The 26,772-nt window shown below is 39.0% G+C and overlaps 1 protein-coding gene across 2 annotated transcripts in view; it reads left to right on the top strand.

Annotated features, from left to right (window-relative positions):
- The window catches only part of LOC139725916 (nuclear receptor subfamily 0 group B member 2-like), a 188,139-nt gene that overhangs the window by 101,740 nt on the left and 59,627 nt on the right, over nucleotides 1–26,772 (top strand). The window contains exon 3 of one of the 2 annotated variants that reach the window (XM_071636996.1): nucleotides 26,144–26,266. The exons of the other annotated variant lie outside the window; for it this stretch is intronic. Coding sequence (XP_071493097.1) covers nucleotides 26,144–26,223 — 80 coding nt within the window. The 3' untranslated portion in view covers nucleotides 26,224–26,266. Of the gene's footprint in view, nucleotides 1–26,143; nucleotides 26,267–26,772 lie in introns of those variants that run through there. 2 annotated transcript variants of the gene reach the window in all.

Here is a 26,772-nt window from a genome sequence, read left to right as displayed (position 1 = left end):
AGCTTTCAAAAATCAGTTGTGGAGAACATTTTCTTTGTACTTGATAATGCATTCACACTTTGAGCTGAACTAGGTGGATCCTGGTCCACTACTGAACATCATCCTCAGACAAATGTGAGAAGAAGAAAATAAAACTCAAAGAGGGCTTATTACTTTGAAAAAGAAGTGGAAAGTTATCTAGTAGAAGACAGAAGTTGTTGATCTGGTAATTTCAGGTTTCAAACAGGCCTTGAAAGAATCCTTAAATTCCTCCTTTTCAATCTGTATTCATCTTAAAAAAACAAATCATAGACGTATGCTTGAATCTTGAACTGAATCCTGTGACCATTTTCAGTATTGAATTTACCATTTTGTAAGGATTCAGACATGCAAAGTAATGGAAATCCAGACTCTTGACGTTTTTCTATCTATTTTTGTATCAAGAGGGTAGACATTGAAAGTAAAAGGAGTCAGTCCATGCATAGTCCTTGAGAAGTACTTGAAGTTCAACTGTTGGAAGCTTGTTCAAACCTTGCATTTCAGAAAGTGAAGAAATAGAGAGTAATATGCTTTTATTTGAAGCCTTCTTGTGGGTAAGAGAATCTCTGTACCCAGCTTCACAGCATCTACGTGATCAATATTATAACTCTTTTATGATTTTATTTTTTTAAATTCTGGTTTCACTCTAGCTCATGAACTTTACAGGCCACTAACGAATACAGTTATCTTGTGAAATTAAGAATGTGAAGAACTTGGGTACTGTTTTGGTTGGATAAGATATGAATGTGAGATTTGGCATGTATTGAACGAATACAGTTATCTTGTGAAATTAAGAATGTGAAGAACTTGGGTACTGTTTTGGTTGGATAAGATATGAATGTGAGATTTGGCATGTATTGAAATGTCAGATTTTGTTCAACGATACATCTGTCGTACCCTTTCCATGGAGACAATTGGGGAAAAAATGAATGAGAGAAGAGAAGTAAATGTGCAAAAAAAAAAATTAGGCAAAATATGTTATATTGGTCATGGCTATTTTGGGAAAAGCTAAATTTGGAAATGGTTCAATAGAAAAAGCAATGCCAAGGGGAATTTAGGTTGTGCAAATTGCACAGTGTTTTTGGTTCTTTTTGTTTTTCGGGGGGGGGGGGTGGTGGTGGGGGATGGGTGGTAAAAGCAACAGACAAAGAAATTAGAGGATTGCAGCGATATGAATTTTGATGGGCATATTAAATTAGTTTCTGTAGGTCGCAGGACCAAGTGTCCAGTTTGACCATATGACCCGGATGGGGCTCATGCCATATTGCTGTAGTTTGTGCTGTCACCTAAAGGTTGGCAATTTAATAAGTCTTTTTTTTCTCTCTCTCTCTTCCTTTCAAGCTCTGTGGTAGATATTGTTGGATATTCAAACCTTGTATCTATCTATATACAAATCTTCCAAAAGAGAATGCTGACTCCTCTGTTTTTAGTCAGTTTGTACTCTGTATTTGCCCTAATTGGCATCAAGGCAAATTATTGATATCTAAATGTGTAATGGCAAAAAGCAGATTTGGAAAATTGCAAAATAAGAAAGAGAATGGTATGTCGCTTTGCTATCCTCTAACGTGGTGGAAACATTGAAGCACAGGTGAACATTAACACTCTGAAAAATATTTCAAATTTAGACAAGGGTTTTTAAGCATCATCATAGTTTTTATGTGTACTTCATCTCATAGTCTTGTTAAACATTTTTTTTTCTTTTTTACAACTAAGCTTTTTATCAGAGCTTTAAAAAAAAACAGTTAATTTTGGCTGCGTGCCCTGCTTTAAAGCCAGGTTTTCATCCTGCCAATAGACCATCAACTTGATTAAACCTCCAAACTACAGTATTGCTGGCTGTTACTGGTAGGGGCTGGGGGTCAAAAACCTTTCCTGCAAAAGGACATCTAGATGATTATGAGTGATGTGTCGAAGAAGAATGACTGTGTTCAACCCATTGAAACAGGACGAGCTGATTTTGCTTTTAACATGAAATTCCCATAGACATCTCCCCGCGTATACTCGAGGCTAGTCCTCATCATGGTTAAAGGGGAAGGCTAGTAACTGATTAGTGGGAATCAGTGGAAATGCTGGGAGATGATTGTTCCAATCCTTATGGGATTCATTCAAGAGTTCATTGTATATCTATTGTTGTGTGAAAATGATTTGCTTCAGAACGGTCTCATATTCAAGTAATGTGCAGATTAATGCTCCGTCACTGACCAGGGACGCTAACCTGGAAGCATTAAACTGCACATTACTTGAATATGAGACCATTCTGAAGCAAATCATTTTCACACAACAATAGATATACAATGAACTCTTGAATGAATCCCATAAGGATTGGAACAATCATCTCCAAGCATTTCCACTGATTCCCACCGATCAGTTACTAGCCTTCCCCTTTAAGTGCAGAAAGGTTTAAAAGTCTTGTTTGTTTGTTTATTTGTTTGTTTGTTTGTTTGTTTGTTTGTTTGGTTTGTTTGTTTGTTTGTTATTTACCCTTGACCAGAATATGAGCCACTAGAGAGTAGATACATTCATCGGGTAGATGTAGGATTTGTAGTTTCATTACAGTTTGATCTACAAATTAGCTTTCTCCGACCATCAAAACTACAGACATAACAGGACTGTCGGTTTACTATATTTGGTCCGGAAGAAAAAATTGCAGCTGACAATTAATGTTAGTGTATTATTGTGTGTATTTTTGTTAGTTATTCAAGGATGAGATATTATGAATGGGAGGACAAATCCCAAGCTTTTCAACTGCTTGTAGTTCATATGCTCTGATAATAATGAAAAATTAGAAGAAGAAAAAATTGGAATGATATTTTTGAAAATATGCACATTCTTATGCAAAGTTTGGTCAAAGGCATACGTGTACTACAGAGTCATGGCAGCTTTCATAAAGCATGTGACCCTGAAAATAAAGCCCAAGCCCCTCCCGTAGACCTTGGATTAAATTCCTCGGGCATTTTTTGGGGGGCGTCAGGTGCAGCCAGGCCTGACTATCAACAAATTAGGATGAATATACCTGGTGATATTTTGACCCTCTGTCTCTTTCCATTAGTCACTCTTTAAAAATGTTCCGTGCGAACTCTCAGGGTCGTTAGTGACACAGCCTGACCGTGACACAGACCCAGATGCGCTTGTCAGGAACAGAAATCAGTTTGCAGAAATAGAGAGAGACCCAGAACAATCTTTTTTTATTATTTTTTTTTTTAGAGAGCACTGTATGTGGATGCATATAAAACTACAACTGTGCTAGATATTATTGTTTGTGTGTGTGTGTGTGTGTGTGTGTGTGTGTGTGTGTGTGTGTGTGTGTGTGTGTGTGTGTGTGTGTGTCTGTGTCTGTGTGTGTGTGTGTGTGTGTGCGTGCTTGTGTTTGTGCTTTAATTCTGTCTTTTCCACGTTGTCAGTCACAACGAGGAGAATGCCCTCCTCACCCCCACCCCATACGACTGTAAACAATCTGCAGAATAGTTGGTTAGATTCATAATCATTATATTCGTACACAAGTTCAGAAATGATCAACTGTTATTCTTTGTTAAAGATTACAATTTCTTTCTTTTTTTTGGGGGGGGGGGAGGGGGGGTTAAGGGGGTTGAATGGGGCAAAGAGTTTGTGGCTTGGATTGTATGGGAGGGTTGAAACAACCTAGTTTCTATATAGACTGTCTTTTGACGTCACAGACAACCTTGTGGAAGGATGCCACCCTTGTTGAAGGACATCTGGGCCAGAGTTCACGGTCGCATTTTTGTCACCTCCAGTTGCGGTTGAGGGGTACGCGGAGAGGGGGTAGGATCGTTCCATAGACTAGGAATGCTTCATGAGAAAGACAGAGAGGAATGAACGAACTCAATGGTATTTTCATGAGAATATTTGTAGAGTTTGTTCGCAAAAACCGATAAGTCCATATTTGCCAAATGGAGATATTTGCGATTAAAGGTCAAGAAAAATAAAGAGAATAATAAGAAAATGTTTACTTCTTTTGACCATTACTTCAAAAATGTACCTTTATATGTAGTGACCAATATATCATGTAAAAGGTATAATCTTGTACTTTATGACAGAGACCGTATTTCAAAATCTTCAAAGATGGACTTATCGGTTTTTGCGAACAAACTCTTCATTTGAAAGGATCGTCTTTTGACTACTAGAATGGCTTGGGGCAAAAAAGAAAAAAAAAAAAGAGAAAAGAAAACTTGGCATAATTTATGAAATAGGATTTCTGCAGACACATTCTTCAAGCAAGAATTTATGTGTGTGAGAGAGAGAAAGAGAAAGTGAGATTCTGTGATTTTGAACAGCGCCCCCTTGAGCCACAGCCAGGGTAGTTAAACAGAATAGATGGTCACCATGATGATACAGGGAGACAGTGTCTTCTGATGCTGATCCCACTAACATGCTACAAGTGATACAAAATTATGTCTTAATATCCAAAATCAAAGGGCCTGATGCTTCCTCATGCAGTAAATGCAATAGGGATCGGGATTCTTTTCAGCATTTTCTAGTTTTTGTGAGTTTTTCTCACTGACATGTTTTAGTAATTAAGCATATATAGGGGCCTATATATTATAAACATACATTTATACTTGCATACATGCACATGAAGAGTTTTATCGCAAAAACAAGCTAATTCCATTCTTGTTAAGTGAGATATTTGTGATTAAAGCTGCTAAAAAACAAATAAAACAATAAGAAAATATAGGATGTTTTGAATCTTAACTTCTAGAATATTCCTTGTTACGTATGTTACAAGTGAGGTATTACTGGAAAGGTTCAATTTTGCTCTATCTGATGATGGACTTACTTTGAAATCTTTAAAAATGATGCTTAGCTCATTTTGCAATCTCTTCACTTATAGGTAAAAAAATTGATCATTTTCTAACTTCTGCTAGGCCTTGTCTGAACATGATATGTTATGTTTGTGTGGATTTTGTTGACTTTTTGACTGAAAGAAAAGAAAATGACATGTACGGAAATGAGTGCCAGAAGTATTTTGAAAGATAACTCAAGTTGTACACTTATTGATTGAGGCCTGCATGTATTGTCCTATTGAGGTTAATGTATAATCGTGTGACATACATAATACAGGTGATATATATGGGAATGTTTACACATAGAAACATCGAGGAAGATTTACAAGTTTGAAATTAGGTATACCTTACGTGAAACATGAACAGCTATGTGAATGAATATATTGAGGGATATTTCATTTGTACCTGCCTTTCTGTCTCTGTCTCTCTGTCTGTCTGTCTGTCTGTCTGTCTCTCTCTCTGTCTATCTATCTTGTCTAAGTATTGTTGTTTTGTGTGGCAATATTAGTTTGCAAATTGAGGCATAATGATTTTGATTCATTTCACCATTTCACCATTGAAAAGCAAAAGAAAAAAATGATGCTTATAATGTGCTGCCCAAATGATCTTGAAGTGACATTGATTTTTAATTCATTCAAGAACATTTTGCTGGGTTTTTTTTTCTGTTTCTGTTTCCGTCCTTGTTTTGCATGTTATCGGAAAGCACACTCACAAAAAAAACATAAGAAGAGTGAATCGGTGCCCTTGGATTTGTGTTTGTGTTTTGTGCGCTATGGATACCCATGGCGGAGTGTCAAGCAGCTCGGAGCGTGCACGCTCCACAGTTAATCAGTTTTTCGGATCCACTCCAAAAATCCTTGGGCATTAAAGTCCATTAACCCAAGGTTGCTCGCTGTTAAGCATGTTTTCTCTTTAATCATCGCATGTCGCCCTCGCCTGCTCTCTCATCCCCCCCCCCCCCCATGCTACCTGCCAGTAGAGCTACCCACCAAGCCAACCCAAAACTTGCCAACATCATTTCTGTTTGTTTGGTTGTTTTTTTTTTTTCTGTCTCTTCTTCTTCTGTCGTATCCTTCATAAAGCCTATGTCATTGGATCTATGAGTCAGCACATTACTTTTTAATATTTTTGTCTTTTGTTTTCTGTGTTGTTATTCTTTTCCCCCAATGTTTGTCTAGTAATATCAGTGAGAATCTATGAAGCTCCTTTACTCAAGGGCTGGCATTGAGTCACCTCCAACTTGTCTAACCTTGGTCCTGTAAAGTACCCTCCCACCCCCCCCCCCAAAAAAAAAGGGGGGGGGGTGGAGTGAAAAATCACTTTTGCGGAGTTATTTTCTCTATTTGTCATCTTTCAACTTTTGAACTGAGGTGGTGCGGTAAGCCCTTCAATAACCACAAAAGTTTACCAGAAGTAGACATTTGGCATTGGATGTAAACACACACACACACACACACACACACACATACATATACAGAAAAATATAAATAAAACAGAGTATTTCAAATTAATGAAGTTTTTTTTACAGTAGAATGCGGAAACTTTTTTCTTTTGTATATATTATGCATTTATTGATTGTTTTAAGATTTCTTCCCAGGCACCTTTTTGGGGGGAGTCAGATTATTGAGGTAGGTACAATGTATACCTTGTCATGAAGCGAATATAATGCCATATTGCGTCATCATTCTGTTTTTGATGTTATTTCTGTGTATTTGTTTGTTTTCCTTTTTTTTTGCACCACAGCAGTGGAAAATATAAAAATAAATAAATGAATAAATAAAAAATGAAAAATACTGCGATAACTGTGATGAGCTAATTGTTCATGCAAGGGAGTAAAGGGGCAGAGTTTCACTGTTATTTTTGTGATGGTAAGCAGGGAAGTTTGTACTGATGCCATCCAGACTTCTTGAGTCCTCTTGGAGGGCTCCAGTTCTCAATAATGCTCATTGATGAGAACCACAGAATAAAGGTACACTCTGTATCTCGTGAAATATCGCATCTTTTTTTTCTTTTGCTGTTTTTTGTTATTGTGTTTTCATCGTCATCATTAACATTGTTTTTATTCTGCATAGACCTTGGAACACTTGATGTTTCATAACACTTCTGTGAAATCCCAGACAGCGAGGTCACTACTGAGCTGCGATGGCTTTTCAATTTATGTCCAATCTCATATCGTTAGTTGTACGCCCAAATGGACCAAAGTAAAACAACACCAAACGCAGATGAAAGATCCTTGAGGTTTACTTCTTCTACTTCTTCTTTTTCCTTTTATTCCTGTCTGATTACTTGCAATGGCTACATCTTATGGAAGATAACATTCGTGATTTGTTCGAGATGGAACCTGGGGATCTTGAATCAAATCGCTGGACTACCATGTCCCGACTTTCACTCATCTCCCACGTCAATCCCTTTTACAACCCTATCGCAATGAGACCAATCATTTTGTTTTTGAAGAGCAATCCAGCAGGCTTCTGACCCTGAAGCCGGCATAGCTTTCCATGGCAACGCCCTTATAGTGTTGCCAGCAGCGATGCGGACGTAAGAGCGTGAGGTCGGACGTAAGAGCGCGTGACCTCACGACGAGAGCCAGGAGCGAAGAAAAATGAATTGTGGGATCAAGAGCAAAATCATCATTTTTGTTGTTCACTTCAGAACATGAGAAGTGCAAATGAGTGGTTAAAATCGTATCAGTTTGAGTATTTGTGCAGAAGTATGTGCTAGGCTGAGGCGAAAATAAAATGATATGGTTTCATGAAAATACATATCGTCGCTGGGGTGACAAGACCTCGTATCTACAAAATGTCAAATGTTCAGGAGAGCCAAAAAACATGGCGGCCAAAGCACTACAGCGAATGGGATAACCTTTCCTTTGACAAACCGTGGTGGCTTCTTTTTTGGAGTAAGACAGTTGGGGTTTGGACAGGACACCACCAAACCGATTATTTGACCATTAATCCAAAAAAGTCATTTTCACCAAAATTTCAGAAACAAGGTTTTGTCACCCCAGCGATGATATGGTTGTTTTTTTCCCCTGCTCAGCAATAAAGCCAAAAAGTGAAGTGAAGAAAATTCATTTCACTATTACTGGCACAATAAGTTTCCAACCACACATGTTAGCAGAAAATATTGAAAGTTGATAGATTTTAGAGATACCAATTTAACAAGAAAAATGGCCATGTGATTGCAGGGATTACTGAAATCTGTAATTTCTGTCGTCAGCGCAAAAATAATGAAGCAAACTGTATTCAAAGATTATCGTTGTCTCACCTACACATTCAACTGAATTTGGCTGTACATACATTCATGCATGCATGTTAATGAACTCGTTATGTGCCACGGTGGAAACCTCCTGTGTGCCACGTTATTCTGAGACAGGAAGGTAGTCATGCTTTGAGAAGGAATTCTGTTTTTCCAATGTGTATAACTTCTACAGATTTCTGTTAAGATGGGCATAATAGTAGGCAAAGTTAAAGAGAAATGCCAAGCTTAGTTTCGATATAAATTATATGACGAATCTATTTTCAATTTTCTTTTAAATGACCACTTGCTACATTACTGTAAAGGCAAGACTTCTGCACGTAAAACTGTGACAGTAACTTAGAATGTACGAGCAAATCTAGTTGGGAACACGACTTGATAGTCATTCACCACATAGAATGCAAGCTGTATATGAGAGAAATAAAAAGCACGAGATACGCTTTCATTGTGCCGCGGGATTAGCAGTGATTAGCCGATTTATCGATCGGTTTTGGCGGCTTTGTTTGTTGAGCAGAATATGCGAAGTTGGCACGCCGTCGACTGAGTCGGACGTGCGAACTTGGCACATAAAGAGTTAACTAAAATATGCTATTAAAAAAAATGCAGCAAAAAAACTGTGGTTTGTAAGACCCTCAGTTTACTCTAAGCTAATTTTCTAACAAATCTATTTCATTGCCTGCGTGATAAACCATCCATGCACAAGCCAAACACAAACCATTCTTTATGTTAAAAATACACATGCATAAATGCTTCATTGATCTTTACATGTAGGAATGCAGGTGTTATTCTTAGTACAGTCTTTTAACAAGCAAAACATCGCATCCCTTAACCCTTCTTTTGTTTGGCAAGAACGCAGTGGTGATTTACTGGCCTGTTGTAATGGGCAAACCCAAAATTTGGCTGTGATGCTGAAATTCAGAATTCCAGCATTCTTAGTATGACATCCCCACATAAAGGCCATTAATCCCTTCTCTGCGAGGGACTTTAGACAGTGTATACAACACTCTAGAGGTTTTCTGTGTTGATCAACACACAGAACACACAAAAAGTTCATTGAGGAATTTTAGAATTTCTCTTCAGCAACAATTATTGTGTCAGAGCAGGCACGCTAATTTTCAAGCAGGCACAGGAAGAGTTGATGAATTTTGTTTGATAATCTCAGGATACATAGGCCTATATATAACTTTATATTTTGGAGGAAATTGCATTCGTGGAAAAGCTGTGATTTTGTATCCTTGAAAACTTATTTTATTTGCTTTAGTCTTGTTCGTGTTTGTGTGGATGTGGGTTCCCCTTGAACTCCTTTTGACCGATGCATCACACAGCACTCTCCCCGCCTCCCTTGCGTTATTATTATTGTTCTTGTGTTGCAGGGCAGGTACTATCTGTCGCCTCGTATATCGGAATGGAGCACTGTATAGTCAATAGCCTGTCTGTCGTGTTCTCTTCGCTTTGTTTTTGTGAATCTTTTTGTCCCCTCTTCGTGAAGAGCAGCTCGTAATACACAGCAGCCCGTAGATGGTTGCAAGGGCATTTTGCGGCTTTAAGCCAGGCCGTCTTTGAATACAAGAGTGCCATACCGTGTCAATGAATCCAAACATCAGATTCCAAAGTTTAGAAAGAATGTGTTATTCCTTTTTTTTTATCGTCCCTTGGTTTTTGGAGAACAAAGGGGACATGATTCATTGGGCTAGTGGAGCTCAAAGCAGAAGGTCGTAGCTGCTTTGTCGAACGGTAAGAGCTTTTGTCACGTCAAGGAGAGGCTGAAATTCCCTTTGTGTTATGCATTGTGACAAATGGAACGTTAAGCCATATCATGCTACAGGCACCAGCGTTCATGTTTTACGGAGTATCAGGTGCATGTCTACTGTACAGTATGTCAGCCAAAAAAAATTACAATTGGATTTTACATTGATAACTTTCAAAATGATGAAACAATCTTAATGCTACTTCAGGGTATGAAACTGTAACTTCTGACCTCCCATCTTGCATGAAAAACCCATTCAATTTCATAGTTAAGTGGTCACAGAGAAATGTGGATTATTGTAAAGCATGTCATCGGTCCGTTTCTTCCAAGTTCAGCACTTGGATACTCTTTGGCATCCATAACATAATGGACTAAACTTGGAGAGAAGGGATTCTTGACATACTTCGACAAGGATCCCCATTTCTCTGGGACCACTGAAGCAAATCGGATAGTGGGCTTTCTGTAGGTTTTCAGATATAAGTTATAGTTTCATACCATACAATTGCATTTTGATTGATTCACTATTTGTAAAGTTATTGTTGCAGAAAGTCTCATTGTAATTTATAGGGGGACATACAGTTTATGTGGTATATTTTATGATCTTTGATTTTTTTTTTTTTTGGGGGGGGGGGGGAGGGGGGGGGGAGGGGGGGAGAGACTAAGACAAACAAAAGTAGAAATGGAGTGAGGTTCGAGGAAATACAAGAAAGAGATGGTGAAGTACAAAACAAAACAAACATTGACAACAATGATATTGTCACAGAGCTGTTGTGAGAAATATTATGACCTGAGGCATTCAGCATGAGCATGATTAGCCTGTTTCGCCATGAACTTTTGACATAAGATGGTTTACTGGGTTACATGAAAATAGTTTGCCGAATCAAAATGTGTTGCCACTTTCATGAAGTAATGAATCAGTAAACTCTCCAGAGCAAAGCAAGCAAATGTGACACAACATCTGAAGCAACTTGATTTAAAGTAGCCACACAACAATTCATTTCCTGAGTATAGAGGTTAATAAACCCCATCAAGTCTCTAATCTTTCCAAAAATTGCAGTCTATGTTTTGCTGGCTCTAATTGCTACAAAAAGAAGGAGAAGAAGAAGAAGAAGAAGAAGAAGAAGAAGAAACGGAAATATGAAAATCTCTTCAATGACAAGAGACTGGGTCTGGCTAGTTCCCCCTTCCCCTCGTTAACAAAAAATAAATAAATAAATAAATAAATAAATAAAATAGTAATAAATAAGTAAATAAAAGAAATACAAATCCCTGTATATGGAAGCAATCAGTTTGATGTAACACAAAAAATAGTCAAAAGATGGCATCCCCAAGTATGGCACAAGGTCATATGAAACACTCTCCCCTGTAAGAACACTTGCTGGTATAAGCACTCTGGTTTTACAACAGATTGTCCAATGAAATTTTATACCCCACATTGTGCGATCATCACTAATGACCTTCAAAATCCCTGAACAATTCAAAGATTCTAAAAAGTCTTCCCTACATTTCGTCTTTGTTTAATTACGGGCACGCACAGACGAAATAAGATTATGAAGGCAATGACCTCACGTTTGATCACTTTCTGCTGACCTTTCCAGGTCACGACCTCCAAGAAAAGAGGGAAATGAGGGAGAAAAAAAGAGAGAAGGGGCCAAGGCCGTAGGCAAGGCTGCCCTCGCTTGACAACCGCCAATTAGGGAAGTCTCTCGCTGAGCGTGAGTAGAGGATAACAGAAAAAGAGTGACAGAGAGGCAAAAGGGGAAAAAATGATGAAAGGAAAAAAAGATTATAAAACAAGGCTTAAAAGTGACCTCTGTAGACACTGGATTTCTCATTATCAATATGATGAAGTTTTTCAGTGAAGTTGTAGTTGTGGCAGAGCCTTGTAACTTATGAGACTCGGTTGATATCTTTGTCCTATATTTAATATTCTTTTTTCCAATTCTCTCCCTGTTTTGTTTCACCTCATATTTTTGAGAGGTCACCTGATACATATAGCAAGGTCCTTTGAGGTCATTGTCCACAGTTGGACATTGTCTTGACCCCAGCCAGTAATTTTGTCACCTGGATGCTGTACTTGTTTGGAAAAGCCTTGTAGCAACTGTATTGAAAAACAAGTTCTTTTCAGATTGAGCTACATTGGTGTGTTGTTAGGTACACACATGTGCTACCTAATTAATTTGTGTATGTTTGTGTATGTGTGTGAATGTGTGTTTGAACATATTGAAAATGTGTCATTTGTTGTATTTCTGGAATGCATGGTAATCATTTGAAAAAATTGTGTTTTGTATGTGTATGTATTATAAAGCAGTCCACACCACTTGCAAATTCCTGCACTAAAAATGATTGGGAATTTTAGGTGGTAAAAAGGGAAAGAGAAGAACAAATGACAGAAAAAGAAAAAGGAATGAAGACATGTTCTTGTTTCATCTTGAATGTCCTAATCTTTTGGAATTTAGGAAACAGTTCATTATTCTAAAGGTTAGTTATTTCAAAATTGAAATAAGACTTTGTTATTCCGAAGGTTCGTTATTCTGAAAGCAGAAAAAGGTTTGTAATTTGGAAAGTTCATTAGTACACACCTTCTTCTCATTTCTGCTTGCTGTCATCTACAGGCGCTTCTCCATGCAAAAATTCCCATCAAATGACAGTGACTCATACTTTCCAACAGAAAGACGAAGATCATGATTATAGGCATGATTGTCTCATATGAAACAGTGTAGTGTGCATGGATACTATTAGCAACGTAAACATACCTCCTGGCATTTTTGTAAGATCACATGTTCAGGTTTGGTTTCTTAGTAGACTATTAAACTATAAACAAACAGTTTATACTGTCTGTTGGATCATGAGCAAATACGTAACTATATTTATTTTTGTTGTGGGGGAGGGGGGGGGGGGGGGTGGTGGCCTGAAGGAGGAAAAGGAATATGTAGGATTTCATATTTTCTGCCAAATCTTTAGGAGCAGACTGACAATGATTGTCTGTAATCCGAATCAGGAAGTATCCCATTTCTCGTGTATCACCCTATCGATGTGGACGCGGAATAGCGGGAAGATAAAAAATGATCGTCTCACAACAACGGCATTTTTAATTCATTTTCTTCTTGGCCTTTTTTTGTTATTGTCCTCCTCTGTGGCATTTATCCCCGGTCTCCTTGCACCCCTCTTCCATCCAGGATGGGGGGATTACTGCTCGTTACAATCGCGAGGCCATGTGACGATTCTTCACACCCTGGAATCAACCCTCGGCAGATTGGATTACCCGCCACAATGCGGACAACAAGAACGCCAAAACAAAAAAGACAACACAAAAAAGCAAAACAAAAGATTTGGCAACTTTTGCATTCAGACATATATTGTCTCCCAAAAAATATGCAAGTGAGCTTGAGAACTGGAAGGGGGGAGGGCTGGTGGGAGGGAGGAAGAGGGTTGGAAAAATATTCAGGAAACAATTGAGATTCAATACCTAATGATCTCAAGAATGGAAGGATTATGCTTTGGTAAAAAAAAAAAGAGAAGAAAGAGTAGAATATGTTTGTATTTGCAATGTCGTTTACTGCAGAGGATACAATTTGTGTGTCGATCTCTCGATCCATTTGTGAAATGAGATTACGGTCAGATTTACTGCAGGAAGATATAAAGTGGTTGAATCTCACTCGCGGGCAATGAGTTGACTGAGAGGTCAGATATACGAGAGTATCGTTGAAGCGTTTCTTTGATCATTCTCAGTGAGTTAAGTTGGAGGGTTAACCCCCTTACTTTTGGTATTTAGTGTTTCCCTTTGAATATGATGTACAGCACATCTAATTACTTGCAATGGGGTAAGAAACTTGCAATTCTGACCATATAGGACATTGTACAGAGCACTAGCAGTCTCTTCTTCTGGTATTGTGAGGTAGGAACATGGAGTCTAACCTGTTAACCCATTGAGGACGAGTCCCGAGTATACTCGGGCAGGGGTTCATGGGAAATGCGTGTTGTAGCAAAATCAGTCCGTCCTCAACGGGCTGATATGCTTGAATGAATGCAGAGAAAACACTTTATTCTGAAAGGAAAAGAAATATGAAATTACAATCAGCTATAGACAAAGGCCTGTATACTATAAGACACCTTTAAATGCAGTAAAGTCTAATACCAATGACAAATTACCATTTGCCTGATTCTATTAAGTTAAGTAACTATTAAGTAACTATAAAAAAAAAGCTTCTGTTTCCATTTTACCACTTTAACTGATAGATAGCATTTTAAATGGGTAATTCCACCTTGAACTTCTGACTACATAATTCTTCAGCAAGAACAAAGAGGTGGGGAGTGGGTGTGTGCTGATGCTATCTGGAATGCCGGTGGTGTAATCAAGTGTAAAGACAAATCTGGGACGATCTTTGGATCTTCCTCCAGTCCTTGAGTTCTTCCGCCAAACAATGTTGTGGAGGATACGGAGTAAAGGTCAGGGATTTTCAAGGCCAGTGTTTGTGGGTCTAGGTAGAGAAAGAAGAAACGGATGAAGGAAAAAGAGCGCTTTTTTCTTGGGCCTGTTTGAGCCCTGCATAAGATTTTATCCTTTAATGATGAGTGACGATGCCTTGTTTCTATTAGGGCCAATGTCTGCTGTCATTCTGTGGTGTACGTGTGAGTGTGCGTATGTGTGTATGGGGGGGGGGGGGGCACTAAAGTATGATACCTTTTATATGAAGAGTAAACACTTCAAACCAGATATTTCTATCTCTCTGATTACCTGCTTAAAATATTCATTGTCCTACGTTGGCCAGCTAGGCCTCTTAGGTTATTGTGGTTTGTGGTCTAAGACCAGATGACCCCTTGACCGGTAGGGTACCCATACACAGGTTTCCATTCATGAGTCAGTTAATTCTCTCACGTCCAAACATTTTGATTCAATGGCATTCACGACTTTGTTGTGATAGTTATTTGCTGCATTGTTAAAAGAGCTGCAACCACAACAGTAATCACTTGAACAACCTCCAAAGAGCTCAAAGGAGTGCTGCCTTGATCCCACGTTAGTTGCGGATGTTGTCTGTCACAATTATTGCAAGGCTTTCATGCAGTATATAAACCCACTGAAGACAGACTGACTTTCCTATCACTCGGATTTCCCACTTACCCCGGCATGAGAATACTCTGGACTTGTCTTTAACCCGTTTATATCCGGGACTCGTCCTCAACGGGTTAAAGGAATTGGTGAACCAGTGATGCGGGAAGAAATTTATATTTGGCGCTGGGTTGAATCACAAACTGTAGGCATTCATTATCTTCCTATATTCAGAGTTTGTACAGAGGGCATCTGTCGCTGAAATCCTGGAAATAGCATCTGGAGCTGTTGTCGAGTGTCACAGTTTATCTTGTACTTACTAATTTTCCCAAAATACATTAATTTTGCCTTGACAGAGTCACCCTTGTTGACTAGGCAAGGATCATAATCCAAGATACCCTAACAATAGGGCATGATGTTCACCCCTCCCTCGATGGCATTGTCTATTATAAGTGGGGCAAAAAAAATATTGACTGATACTCCTTTTCAGAACCGTTTCTTCTCAGTGTTATCAGTTTTAATAACTCCTGGTGATTCAGCAGAGAAGATTCTGATCATTATCACCAACTATTTTCTCCACCTACTTTTGGGTTAAAGAGACATTGACGCCTGGTGAAAATTGTAAGCTTGCTATTCATGGGAACCAACAACATCAACTAGCTAGCTCTGTGTGTGTGTGTGTGTGTGTGTGTGTGTGTGCATTTTTTCACCTTCAGTGACAAGGGTTGGATAGTATCTGGTACCCCAAGTCCCATTTTAAAGGACAAGTCCACCTTCATATACATAAGGATTGAGAGAATGCAGCAATATTAGTAGAACACATCAGTGAAAGTTTGAGGAAAATTGGACAATCCGTCTAAAAGTTACGAATATTTTAAGTATCTGCTCAGTCACTACTGGAAGAGAAGACTACTACAGTGTATGATGTCACATGCGTACAACTATATAATGAAAATAAAAAGAGAATTTCACAAAACTTTACTTTTTGAATAAAGTGCACATTTCTTCGACTTGCTACTGACGTATGTTAAAGGTAATATTATTCCCCCTGCCTTCTGAAAGAGAGAAGTCGAGTGTTCTTTTGTTATTCGAGAAAAATGGAAATATGTTGAATTTTCTTTATTCTTTCTTTATATCGTTGTACTCATGTGACATCACAAGCTATAGTAGTCTTTTCGTCCAGCCGTGACTGAGCAAAAACTTCAAAAATTCATAACTTTTTAACGGATTGTCCGATTTTGCTCAAACTCTCACTGATGTGTTCTACTAATATTGCTGCATTCACCCAACCCACATGTCTATGAAGGTGAACTTGTCCTTTAACCCATTGATCAGGACAGGCTGATTTTGCTACAACACACATTTCCCATAGACACCTACCCGAGAATACTCCGGACTCGTCTTCAACGGGTTAATGGCCCTTACCCTAACCCTAACCCTAACCCAGGTAGTGTCCGGGTAACAAAATTCTCTGAAATTCTGATAAAACTGCAGGAGAGAACAAGACATAATTGATAGACACATTTAATAGACACACACCAAAAACCTTACCCAGGTAGGTTTCTACGAAGGGGTGTGTCCACTGATGCGACTACCCCGCCCACTGACCAACGCCATGTGTCTCTAAACAAAATAAGGTTAAGGATCCTGTGTACATAGAGATCAGTGGTTACAATCCATGCACGATTTCGGCACGCGGTGCATCAGTCATTCTCTGTGTGCAATGTTGCGCATGCGTGTGGAGTGTAACAAAGGAATGTTACTGCGGTTGCATCGTAAAAGGAGAGTTGCCAGGGTATTGTCACGGCAATTTTTGGCAAAAGTTACAGCAGCAATATCCAAGCAACATTTTGCAAGAACCATTTTAACAGGCAGGGTGAAAAAAGATGACCCTGACAGTACTTGTTTGTTGCCACGGTAACTCTAGTTTGAAAAGCTGCTAAAACGGAGCTTCATTCACAAGGCTCAAATGGTCATCAGTGTGTCAACTTTTATCCAAAGTGATGAATGATATAAAGACGATATATAGAAAAAACATATTTTCACTTTTCTCGCATAATAATAGAGTACATCACTTGCCTTTTTTAGGAGGCAGGGGGAAAGAATATTACACTTAACATACATCAGTAACAAGTCAAGGGAATGTGCATTTTCTTCAAATTTTTGTGGAATTCTCTTTACATTTCCTTTATATTGTTCTATGCATGCGGCATCACAAACTGTAGTATGTATTCTAAGGGAGTGTTCAACGTCATAATTCTAAACAAGCTCTGGCCTGCAGAGTGATAAATATTTCCTTTCAGGCTGAATGATTTTTTAGCTCTCACATTTCAACGCCGCAGAGAAATGGCGTGACTTTTGTTTTGTTCAGAATACTGCAGTAGTCATCCAACAGCGCTCATTATGATACATGTAATTTAGAAAGACAAATCATCCCTTTGTGTTCACTGAACCACGTGAGTGAAGTAAAACACAATTTTGTGGAATAGATGTTATCGTCTCTCTTTCCTTTCAGTCCCTGCTTCGCTTGATTTGATATCATTCATAAAAGTTCTGGAGCCGAAATGTCTGAGGGAGAATCAATTCAGCTATAATTAAACACAGCGAAGCAGGCATTAAAAGTTCGGCTAGCTTTGAGTATCAGATTCAAGTTCACAAAAACCTTGAACTAGTGTAAAAATAAGGGAATATCTTTTTATGATGCAAATGCATAATTGCTGAAGCCATGATATAAATGGGAATCAGCATATAACATTGCCCAGGTATAGATGAACTGATACAAGATTTAGCATTTTGTCTGAATTCTTAAAAGCTCGCTCAAAAGTCCATACCCGTTTATCTGGTCAGTTATGATTTGCTAAAAATAAAGTCCATCATCAAAAAGTAACTTTTGCTCTGTGACAAATAGTAAGAGAGAGAGGGATACATAAATACTTTCTCTAAGTGAGCTATTCAATGTGCATAGAATTCTTTGAGAATCAATTTTCATGACAGTGATATAATTTTATGGCATCCCATATATGCGTTGCATAGCCATACCTCCATTTAACTTTACCATGAAAAAGAAAAAGAATCTGAGAATATGATGGGTCTTCTATTGTGAATGTCGGCAATGACAATATCCCTCCTTCCTAACTCAGTTTATGAGACTATTTGGTTCTTTCTGATTTATGACAGTGATAATGCCCCATACTATTAAGTAAAAGGACTCGGCATATCATAAATAGGAAATTTTGCTGTAAGTAAAAGGACTTGGAATATCAGAAATAGGAAATTTTGCTGTAGATTTATTTCTATCAACAATTTTTATGCCCGTGCTTCAGTAAATAAGGACCTAGATGAATGCTTTGTTTTGTGTCACATGGTTGAGGAAAATTAGAGATATATCAGGAACAGCAGTCGCATCATTGCAGGCTGTCATGCTTTCCTTTCACCTCTCGTGTTTTTCAACATGCACACTTAAAGTCCATTTTACCAGCAAAATATTGTGACATTAAAAGTCACAATGAACCCGTTTACAGTGCGGGGCTGGGCCGAGCCGCGGCCGAGCCCAGCCTCAATTGCGAGGCCGGGCCCCGCAATTTTGTCCGTTTACACTGCCAGGCTTGGCCGCGCTTTTGATTCAAACCTTTCAATATTTTGTCGCAGTGGCACTCTGCTTGTAAACAAATGCAGTTTGGTATTGTCTGGTTTTCAGACCCTTTGCCAAACGAATTCCGTGGCGACAAAGTCGCCATTCAGGCAAAGGCCTTTGCCGAAGGAAAAAATCCTTTGCAGGACAAAACCACCTTATACTATACTAGTTTTCGATGTTGAGGGGGTTAATACTGTAAAACATGATATATTCGTGGCATGAATCTTTCGCGAATTGGAACCGACAGCCTTTTTTGTGGCATGAAATTCTCGCGAAGTGCCACTGGCGTTCAATGCATATAGTGTAAACAAGGACTTTCGCGTGCAATTTAATTTCGCGAATCTTGGCGCTCGCGAAATTCGCGAAATTAAAGTGCACGCGAAAATTCCTCGTTTTACAGTATCCTGAACAGTGAAATAGTACAGGCAGAGGGTTTGGAAGCCAGACTAAAATTGGCCGCGCATTTGGCCCAGTTTACGTTTACGCTGAGAAAAGGCCGGGCTCGGCCGCGGCCGAGACCACCTCCAGAGCGAGGCCAAATGCGAGGCCAATTTTGGCCTCACATTTGTGACTCTGCACCTCAAAACAAACAAAAAGTCGCCAGACATGAATTTTTAGTTAAGACCATATTCTGAAAGAGCAGACTTTCAGCTTTAAAATGATGTATAACTCATATCAAATGGACTCTCCTAACCTATCTAAATATTGGAAAGAAAGCACAAACTCAGGAAAAGTGTGAACTGAGAAAAGAAGCTCTGAAGTACAGTGTCTATTCAAGCGCTTAATCTTTACCAAACCGTGCTGGCTGTGTGATGAATGGGACAAAAAACAGGAAGTAAACCACCAGAGTAACAACAATGAAGGGATTATCAGATTAAACTGAAATTAAGCATGCCTCATTAACACATTCTGTCCATAATCAATGCCAACTTTCAAAGCAGTAGCACTATCCTTTCAAAAGTTATTAGAGTTGAAAGTGAAGAGTGTGGACAAGGTTTTTCAGAAATGAAAAAGGGATTCTAAAGACATACCTAATCACACTATTCTACCAAAAATGTTCGAGATAAACTGCTAAAAAAACAGGCTTTCCTGCCCGTGTTATGATACCAAATTTTAGCATGATGTAAAAGAAGACCCGCTCTTTCAGAAAATATGAAAAAGTCAAGTTCGGCTAGGTTGACCCATTTCACTTATTTTCAGTCCTCACGCAAAATCAGTGTGTGCGACTTTATGTTCGTTTTGAGGTGCACGGTCACATTTGGCCTTTTGCGCGTTTACACTGAAGCGGGGCTGGGACGAGCCACGGCAGAGCCGCGGCCGAGCCTCGCACTGTAAACGAGGTCAATGTCATAGGGTTTCATTTGCATTGCAGCAAAATAACAGTGACGTTAGAAATGTTGTGGGCAGTCTGCTTTTTGGGTAAAAATAGGCATCATGGGCTTCTTTGTGTTTTATTTGTTGCAACAGAGAACCTAAAGGGTAATTATGTGACAAATATCCTGTGTTTTCTGTAACGGACATTCTTTTTTTGCAAAATGTCATGGCAAACTTCACACAAAACTATAGAAAATTGCACTCTTGTCCACAATTTTTCTTCTGCTATTTTGCATTTGGTGAGGTTGCCAAGCATCATTTCCCCCAAATATTCTGCTTTCTCCAATGTCGCAATTTTCTATGGGCAATGTGAACAGCCTGTAGTGTTTCTCTCTCGAAAAGAGAAATTATGCCAAAGTCTTGTCCATTTTAGTTAGGTATGAGCCATTCCAAACAACCTCATCTTTGGCATATAGAAGCATGAGATATATTCTAAATGACACAAACAGATTGGCTATGATGGAGGGGATGGTATTCAAAACTCCCCAGTTGGTCGAAAAGAAGGTATGCAGTCGCTGCTGCTTCTTGGGAGAAGGCCTTTCTCAAGAGTCAGTGTCCGGAAGAGATCGCATTGACTCATAATGATGAAAAAGGGAAATAGGGGCATTCAGACGAGGACCAAAATATGAGGTTTGGACTGCGATCAAGACTCATAATTATGCTTTGATCAAACCTGCAGAAAAAATGTTGACATTTAAGGGTGGACCAGGGTGGACTGTGCACCAACCTCCATCTTATAGGAGTTTTCCACAAATGTTCGTAGTTTTTGTTCTTGCAAAATGCAGATTTCTAATCACATCACTGTAATCATAAAAGATCACGAACATGATGAGATCATGCTCATGCTGATCAGAGTGAGCTGATATGACTGACAGTGAGCAAGCTCCTTTAGAAAACAGGATATTTTTGGCTGACTGTTGGTGTTAAGATATCATTTTTTTTTTTTTGGGGGGGGGGGGGTGTGGGGCCATGGTCTAAACTCCATTTTCATTGAAGTTATTCCCCGCACTGCATTTGATTGCACATTTGAAAAACGGGGTAGTGCCTGCGAGATCCAAACTGAACTTTTTCCTCTTCTTTTTCCCTATGTCTGTGTGTCCCCATAGAGTAGCATGGCATTCCCTGGTGAAGATTAGTTCAAGGCCGGTGGGCTTGTTATTAATAAGCCCCTGTCTCGTCTCAAGATCAGACTGTGGCGAGGTTGAAAAAGATGACGGTCTTTTGGCTGGTCCCCGTCAGAGCTCAGAGCGTAGTTGCATCTAGCCTATATTAAAGGCTTTCTCTCTCGATGTCCTTAGCACAAAAGACATGAGCGGGGTTTGGCCACGTGAGATAGCGTCAAGTAACCAGTGAGAAGCATGGGCCTGTGGAGAATTATTGTGCAATTTTTATTCTTTTCTTTTGGAATGTGGAATTTGGGATTTTGGCAGATGGCAGATGGCAGCAAAAATCACAACTGATGGGTGGATCACTATTTGAAAGCAAGTTTTGCTTGGCTTCTTTAATATGTATTTCTGTCCCCGTTTTGTCCCTTGCGAAATAAAAAACTGCAAATCTTGCTCGACGATTTATATAATATGAGCTGAGCACAATGGTACCAATGAGGCAATCAATAGGGTTAAAAGGATCCTCGATCTCTTGGTCGGCACTTCCCCGAGTCTTGACGTACTGAGTCAATAAACTGAGAAAAGTTGAAACAATGCCAACGAATTGAAACTTTGAAATGCACCATCGGTGATGATTGTAAGCCTGTCAGTCAAAATTTGCAGCTATAAGAATAATTTATTAATAGACTATTTGACAAATGTTCTTCAACCTTGGGGGTTTTATAACCACACACACACACACACACACACAAACACACACACACACACACACACACACACACACACACACACACACACAAAATCGTTTATAGAGTTTCACCTGTTCTTAGTGGGATGGTGAAACCGCTTGTAATCACATCAAAATTTGATGTCAAATGCTGATATCATTGCTTCACAATTCTCCCACTGGTAATGTTTACTACACAAATGTAAAAGTCATGTTTTTGCAACTGCAAGTGCTGCATGGCAACAAGATACTGTAAAAGGATGAATGTTCGCGTGCATTTTAATTTCGCGAGAGCCAAGATTCAGGAAATTAAAATGCACGTGAATGTTCTTGTCTACACTATACGCATTGAATGTTAGAGGTAACTTGTGAAAATTTTATGCTGCGAAAAAGGCTGTCGGCTCCAATTTGCGGATATATCGTGTTTTACAGTATTGTTTGTTTGGTTTAACACAGCAATGATATGCGGAAGACACAGGTCTATTCTCTCCACTTCATTTACAAAGGAGAAAATTTAGCCAAGGCTGGTGTGTTGGTCGATAAGGAGAATCGTCTCTTCATCTAATTTACATAAATGTGGTTGTAACCAATTTTACAGTTGTTTTAAAATATATAAAACTTTGCAGCACCCCTTACTGTTACAACCAAAACACCACACTGAGAATATCATCACACAAGAGAACTAATGGAATGATTTAAAGGCGATTTATTAGCAAGCAGCAAGGGTGTCTTTTAGCAAGTTCATGTGTTTTTCACAACTTTGATATGACTTATATCTTTCTGTTTGCTTCCTACTACTCTATTCCTTATTCTCACTGACCGCAATTACCATCTTTCTTGACATGCATTGATATATGTTATTTGTACATTGTATTCAGTAACTTTACTTTTCTCTCTCTCTTACATTGCATTTGCCTTTTTTGTCGATCAGTTATATGTTTGAAGTTGTTTACATTGTACAAGTTGTATACTAATTTTGTATTATTTCATATTTTTGTTATAATGATTTAGCATTCAAGGCCTTGCTGAAAAACAACTTCTAGGTGATGGCATGATTTTTTTTTTACTCTTTTGTTGTTGTTGCTATGGCTGAAATTTAAAAGAGACTCAACTCATTAACATCAACTTGAACTCAGAGTGGAAATGCACTTTGATGTAAAAAATCTAACCCTCTTTCAAACATTGCATTGTACATAGCTCAATGGATCATTTTTTTTCCTTTCTGCTAATCTTAAGCCCCTATCAAATGTATGGGTAATCCCTGGGAGGAAATTATAATGGAGTCAAACTCGTATTACTGTTTGGTGATCAAATTTGAGATAACATTGATTGGCAACATAGGTCAGAGTTAGAAAGCTAAATCTTCCCCAGATCATATTCAAGGGTGCCCCAATCGGGCACTAATTCCTGATCATCAGTGCAAATTACTCCCCAAGATTTATTTCGAAGATATCCTTTAGCTGGACTGAAAAGGAGGGAAAGTGCAATCGACCGTCACCATGTTCGTGTGCATCGAAATCGCTGCCACCAAATTTCGCATGCATGTCAATGTCACGGCTCTATTCTTGTTGTTGAGTTTCAAGGTTTTATTGCTTGCTGCCAACATTTTGAAAACATTTCAACTTTCCTTCCAGTCCCCCCCCCCCCCACACACACACACACACAGAAACGAGTTGGAAATGAAATGCACATTAACATGAAACCAAAGAAAGTCGTTTTGGCAATTCAACCTGTCATATTCGTGGAAAGTGATTACAGGTCTCATTTCAGAGTAGAAGCTGATGTACAATCCTTCCAAAGTGTGTAAGCTCCTGCCAAGATACATCATATGAGAACTCTATGGACTTGAAATTAATGCCTGTGCAGGCCATTCTGCATTTTCAGGTATGAGAATGCATCCTTTATTAACTTTGAACACTTTGAAAAAAAAGGCTTGAGGAAAAAGGATGCCCCAAATTGAGTGAGGTGGCGAGAAGGTGTGAGAGCAGTTAGTGTGAGAGTGAAGTAAATCCAGCTACCCATCCCCCCAAGTTATCGGGGACAAATTTGGATAGAATATGAAGGCCGGATGATGATGATGATGATGATGATGATGACGACGATGATGATGATGATGATGATGATGATGATGATGATGATGATGATGATGATGATGATGTGTATAGATGGCAGTATGAGTCGATCATCAATTTGTGGTCCAAGCACACAATGCTAACAAGTAATGCCATACCCACTCTTCACAATTTCTCCAATTACGGCCATCCCCATATAATAATGCATTACATGGGATATTTGACCCATTGCTCACATGGAATATGATGAAGTCATCCTAAATTAGTCTCTGGGGGAAATACAGACTCTTACAGGGAATATTATGTTTATGAGTACAACGATATAAAGAAAGAATAAAGAAAATTCAACATATTACCATTTTTCTCGCATAACAAAAGAACACTCGACTTCTCTCTTTCAGAAGGCAGGGGGAATAATATTACCCTTAACATACGTCAGTAGCAAGTCGAAGAACTGTGCACTTTATTTAAAAAGTAAAGTTTTGTGAAATTCTCTTTTTATTTTCCTTATATAGTTGTACGCATGTGACATCATACACTGTAGTAGTCTTCTCTTCCAGCAGTGACTGCGCAGATATTTAAGATATTCGTAACTTTTGAACGGATTGTCCAATATTCCTCAAACTTTCACTGATGTGTTCTACTTGCTGCATTCTCTCAATCCTTCTGTATATAAAGGTGGACTTGTCCTTTAAGGTAATCTCCATTGATCAATGATCAGTTTCTAGATACTGCATCTGTGCCAATCAGTGAGGAAAACACCCTAGTCTCTGTTCTACAATTTATTAAGCGAACAAGGCACAGCAAGGGTTAAGAAATAAAAATGAGACTGTGTCCTAGCAATGTATGGCGATTTTAGGGATGGGGATCGGGGAAAGGGAGGGTATTATGTGGAAATGCACACTCTCAGGGAAGTTTAAAGTGCAGAAGTAATGAGTTTGTGTTGATTGGTACAGAGTCTTGTTCTGATTATCCGATTGTTTGTTTGACAGCATCCGTCTCTTTTTTTGTTTCTGTTTATCCTCTGTGTCTCTATAGCTTTTGTTGGCCCGAACGAGAGCTTTTATAGAAAAGTGCTATGGTCTCGTGACCTCATTTCAGAGGGATGATGCAGCGAGTGTTTATAGACGGCTAACATTATTGCGTGGCGGGCTCTCGCTCCATCCTTGAACTTTCAATCTGGCTTGCGTGCCGACGGAGTTCATATTTTGCAGCTATACATACGTGCACTGGCGGCATGAAAAGAGTAGGCTTGGCTCGCTCTTCCTGTCAGAGTCTTTTGTACCGGGCAAGTCGGTGAACTATTCTGACATTTTCGGGCCCATTTTCTGGGTTTCTGGATCAGCCATTTGAGTTGCCAGCTGAGAAACAAGGTCATAAAATTATCTGCTCCAAATTATCTGTTCCAAATTATCATCATCGAGAAAAAAAAAAGAAGAAAGCATCATTGACTCAGAGTAATATACTGAGGAGAGCTTGGAGGTCATATGAAGGGATTCCACGGTTCATATTTTCAATCTGTGTGTATATTTGCTGATCCATAAAAATTGTACTCGTATCAAACAACTTTCACCTGATTAGTTGTTGTTGTTCAAATTGAATCTCAAATATTAGTTACTTCTGTGCCATAAATGTGGTCTGAGTTAGAACTCACCTCATGCTTTCTAGAATTAAAACTTTCTCTTTCCAACGGAGACCCCAAAGCCGCCATGATCAAGTTATGCTCAGTTTTGAAACCTTGGCCCTGTGGGAGGAGGGTAAGGTGATAATTTGCGTATCTTACAAACCGACACCTTTGTGTATCAAGAGGTTTACAATCTACACTCTTAGACAAAAAAAAAATATGATATGTGATCATTTTGCTGGCAAGTGTAATACTTTTTAGTTATGATTTGTGCCGGTGGTGGACAGATTCAAGAAAACGAGTAGAGTGATTGAGCAGATAGACCCTACATGGTTATATCTGTGATTTGCAAAAGTCTTTTGACAGACCCAGTTCTGTTTTGTTTTAGAGTATTACCATTGGCTATGCTTAACCTGCTGAGGACAAGTCCCGAGTATACTCGGGCAGGTGTCTGTTGGAAATGCATGTTGCAGCAAAATCAGCCTGTCCTCAACTGGTTAAAAAAGTCCTTCTAAACCATCAACTTAAATCTCCTCATTATTTGTATTAGTCCCATGTAGAGTAAAATGGAAGCAGAAATATAGTATATATTCTCATCTCTACAACCAAGCTTTGATTGAAAGTAGGCAGTGTTACACTACTTATAATGAAAGAATTTGTCCTTTTCTCTTATTCCCTTTCATTTGCTGGGATCACTTGGTCTTCCCTCCATCACACTGGACTGCAAATAGGTGAGTACGGTACTCTAAAGATGCTTTCAAACCTTTTAGCTTCGTTTTTAACAGATGGTGTGCAGTGCTTTTGTCAGTAGAAGCTAAGATCACAATGATTATTGGAATTTGTGAAGGTTCTCTACATGTGCTTAAAGGGATGGTCCTGTTCCTGTTTATGAGGCGTATCAGAATGTTATTTGCTAGTATTTGCAGAATACTTGATGAAATTGTGTTGAGGAAGGATAGTATCAACATCCACGATGGTTCGTTTCACATTACAGGGTAAAACAGATGAGAAAATTACGAATTTAGTACATAGTAATTTGCTGCAAGAAGGCAAAATCTTTCCAACATCTATCAGGATGACCGTTACATACAGAGCGCCACCTGCCGTTTCCATTGCAATACGATACTGTCTCTGCGTTTTGCGACCCAAACTCCAGCCACCCTCCACGCCTTCCATTCCACCAAGCGACAGGCCCTCCTGACCCCTTGACCGAAACACATCTATTTTTAGGCTTTCCTATCACTCTGCGAGCTCCCCAAGGACTCTCGGCAGAATCTCTCTCCCCTTCTCCCAACTCTCGCCGTACAGACCTACACACACCAGAGAAACACACACAATACCCAATGCCCAGCCACTTGCT

This window comes from Diadema antillarum, unplaced genomic scaffold (assembly GCF_040938485.1).
Source record: "Diadema antillarum isolate AM-2024a unplaced genomic scaffold, OU_Dant_1.0 seq00000068_RagTag, whole genome shotgun sequence".
Classification (NCBI taxonomy): Eukaryota; Metazoa; Echinodermata; class Echinoidea; order Diadematoida; family Diadematidae; genus Diadema; species Diadema antillarum.
This window is presented reverse-complemented; position numbering and strand designations above follow the sequence as displayed.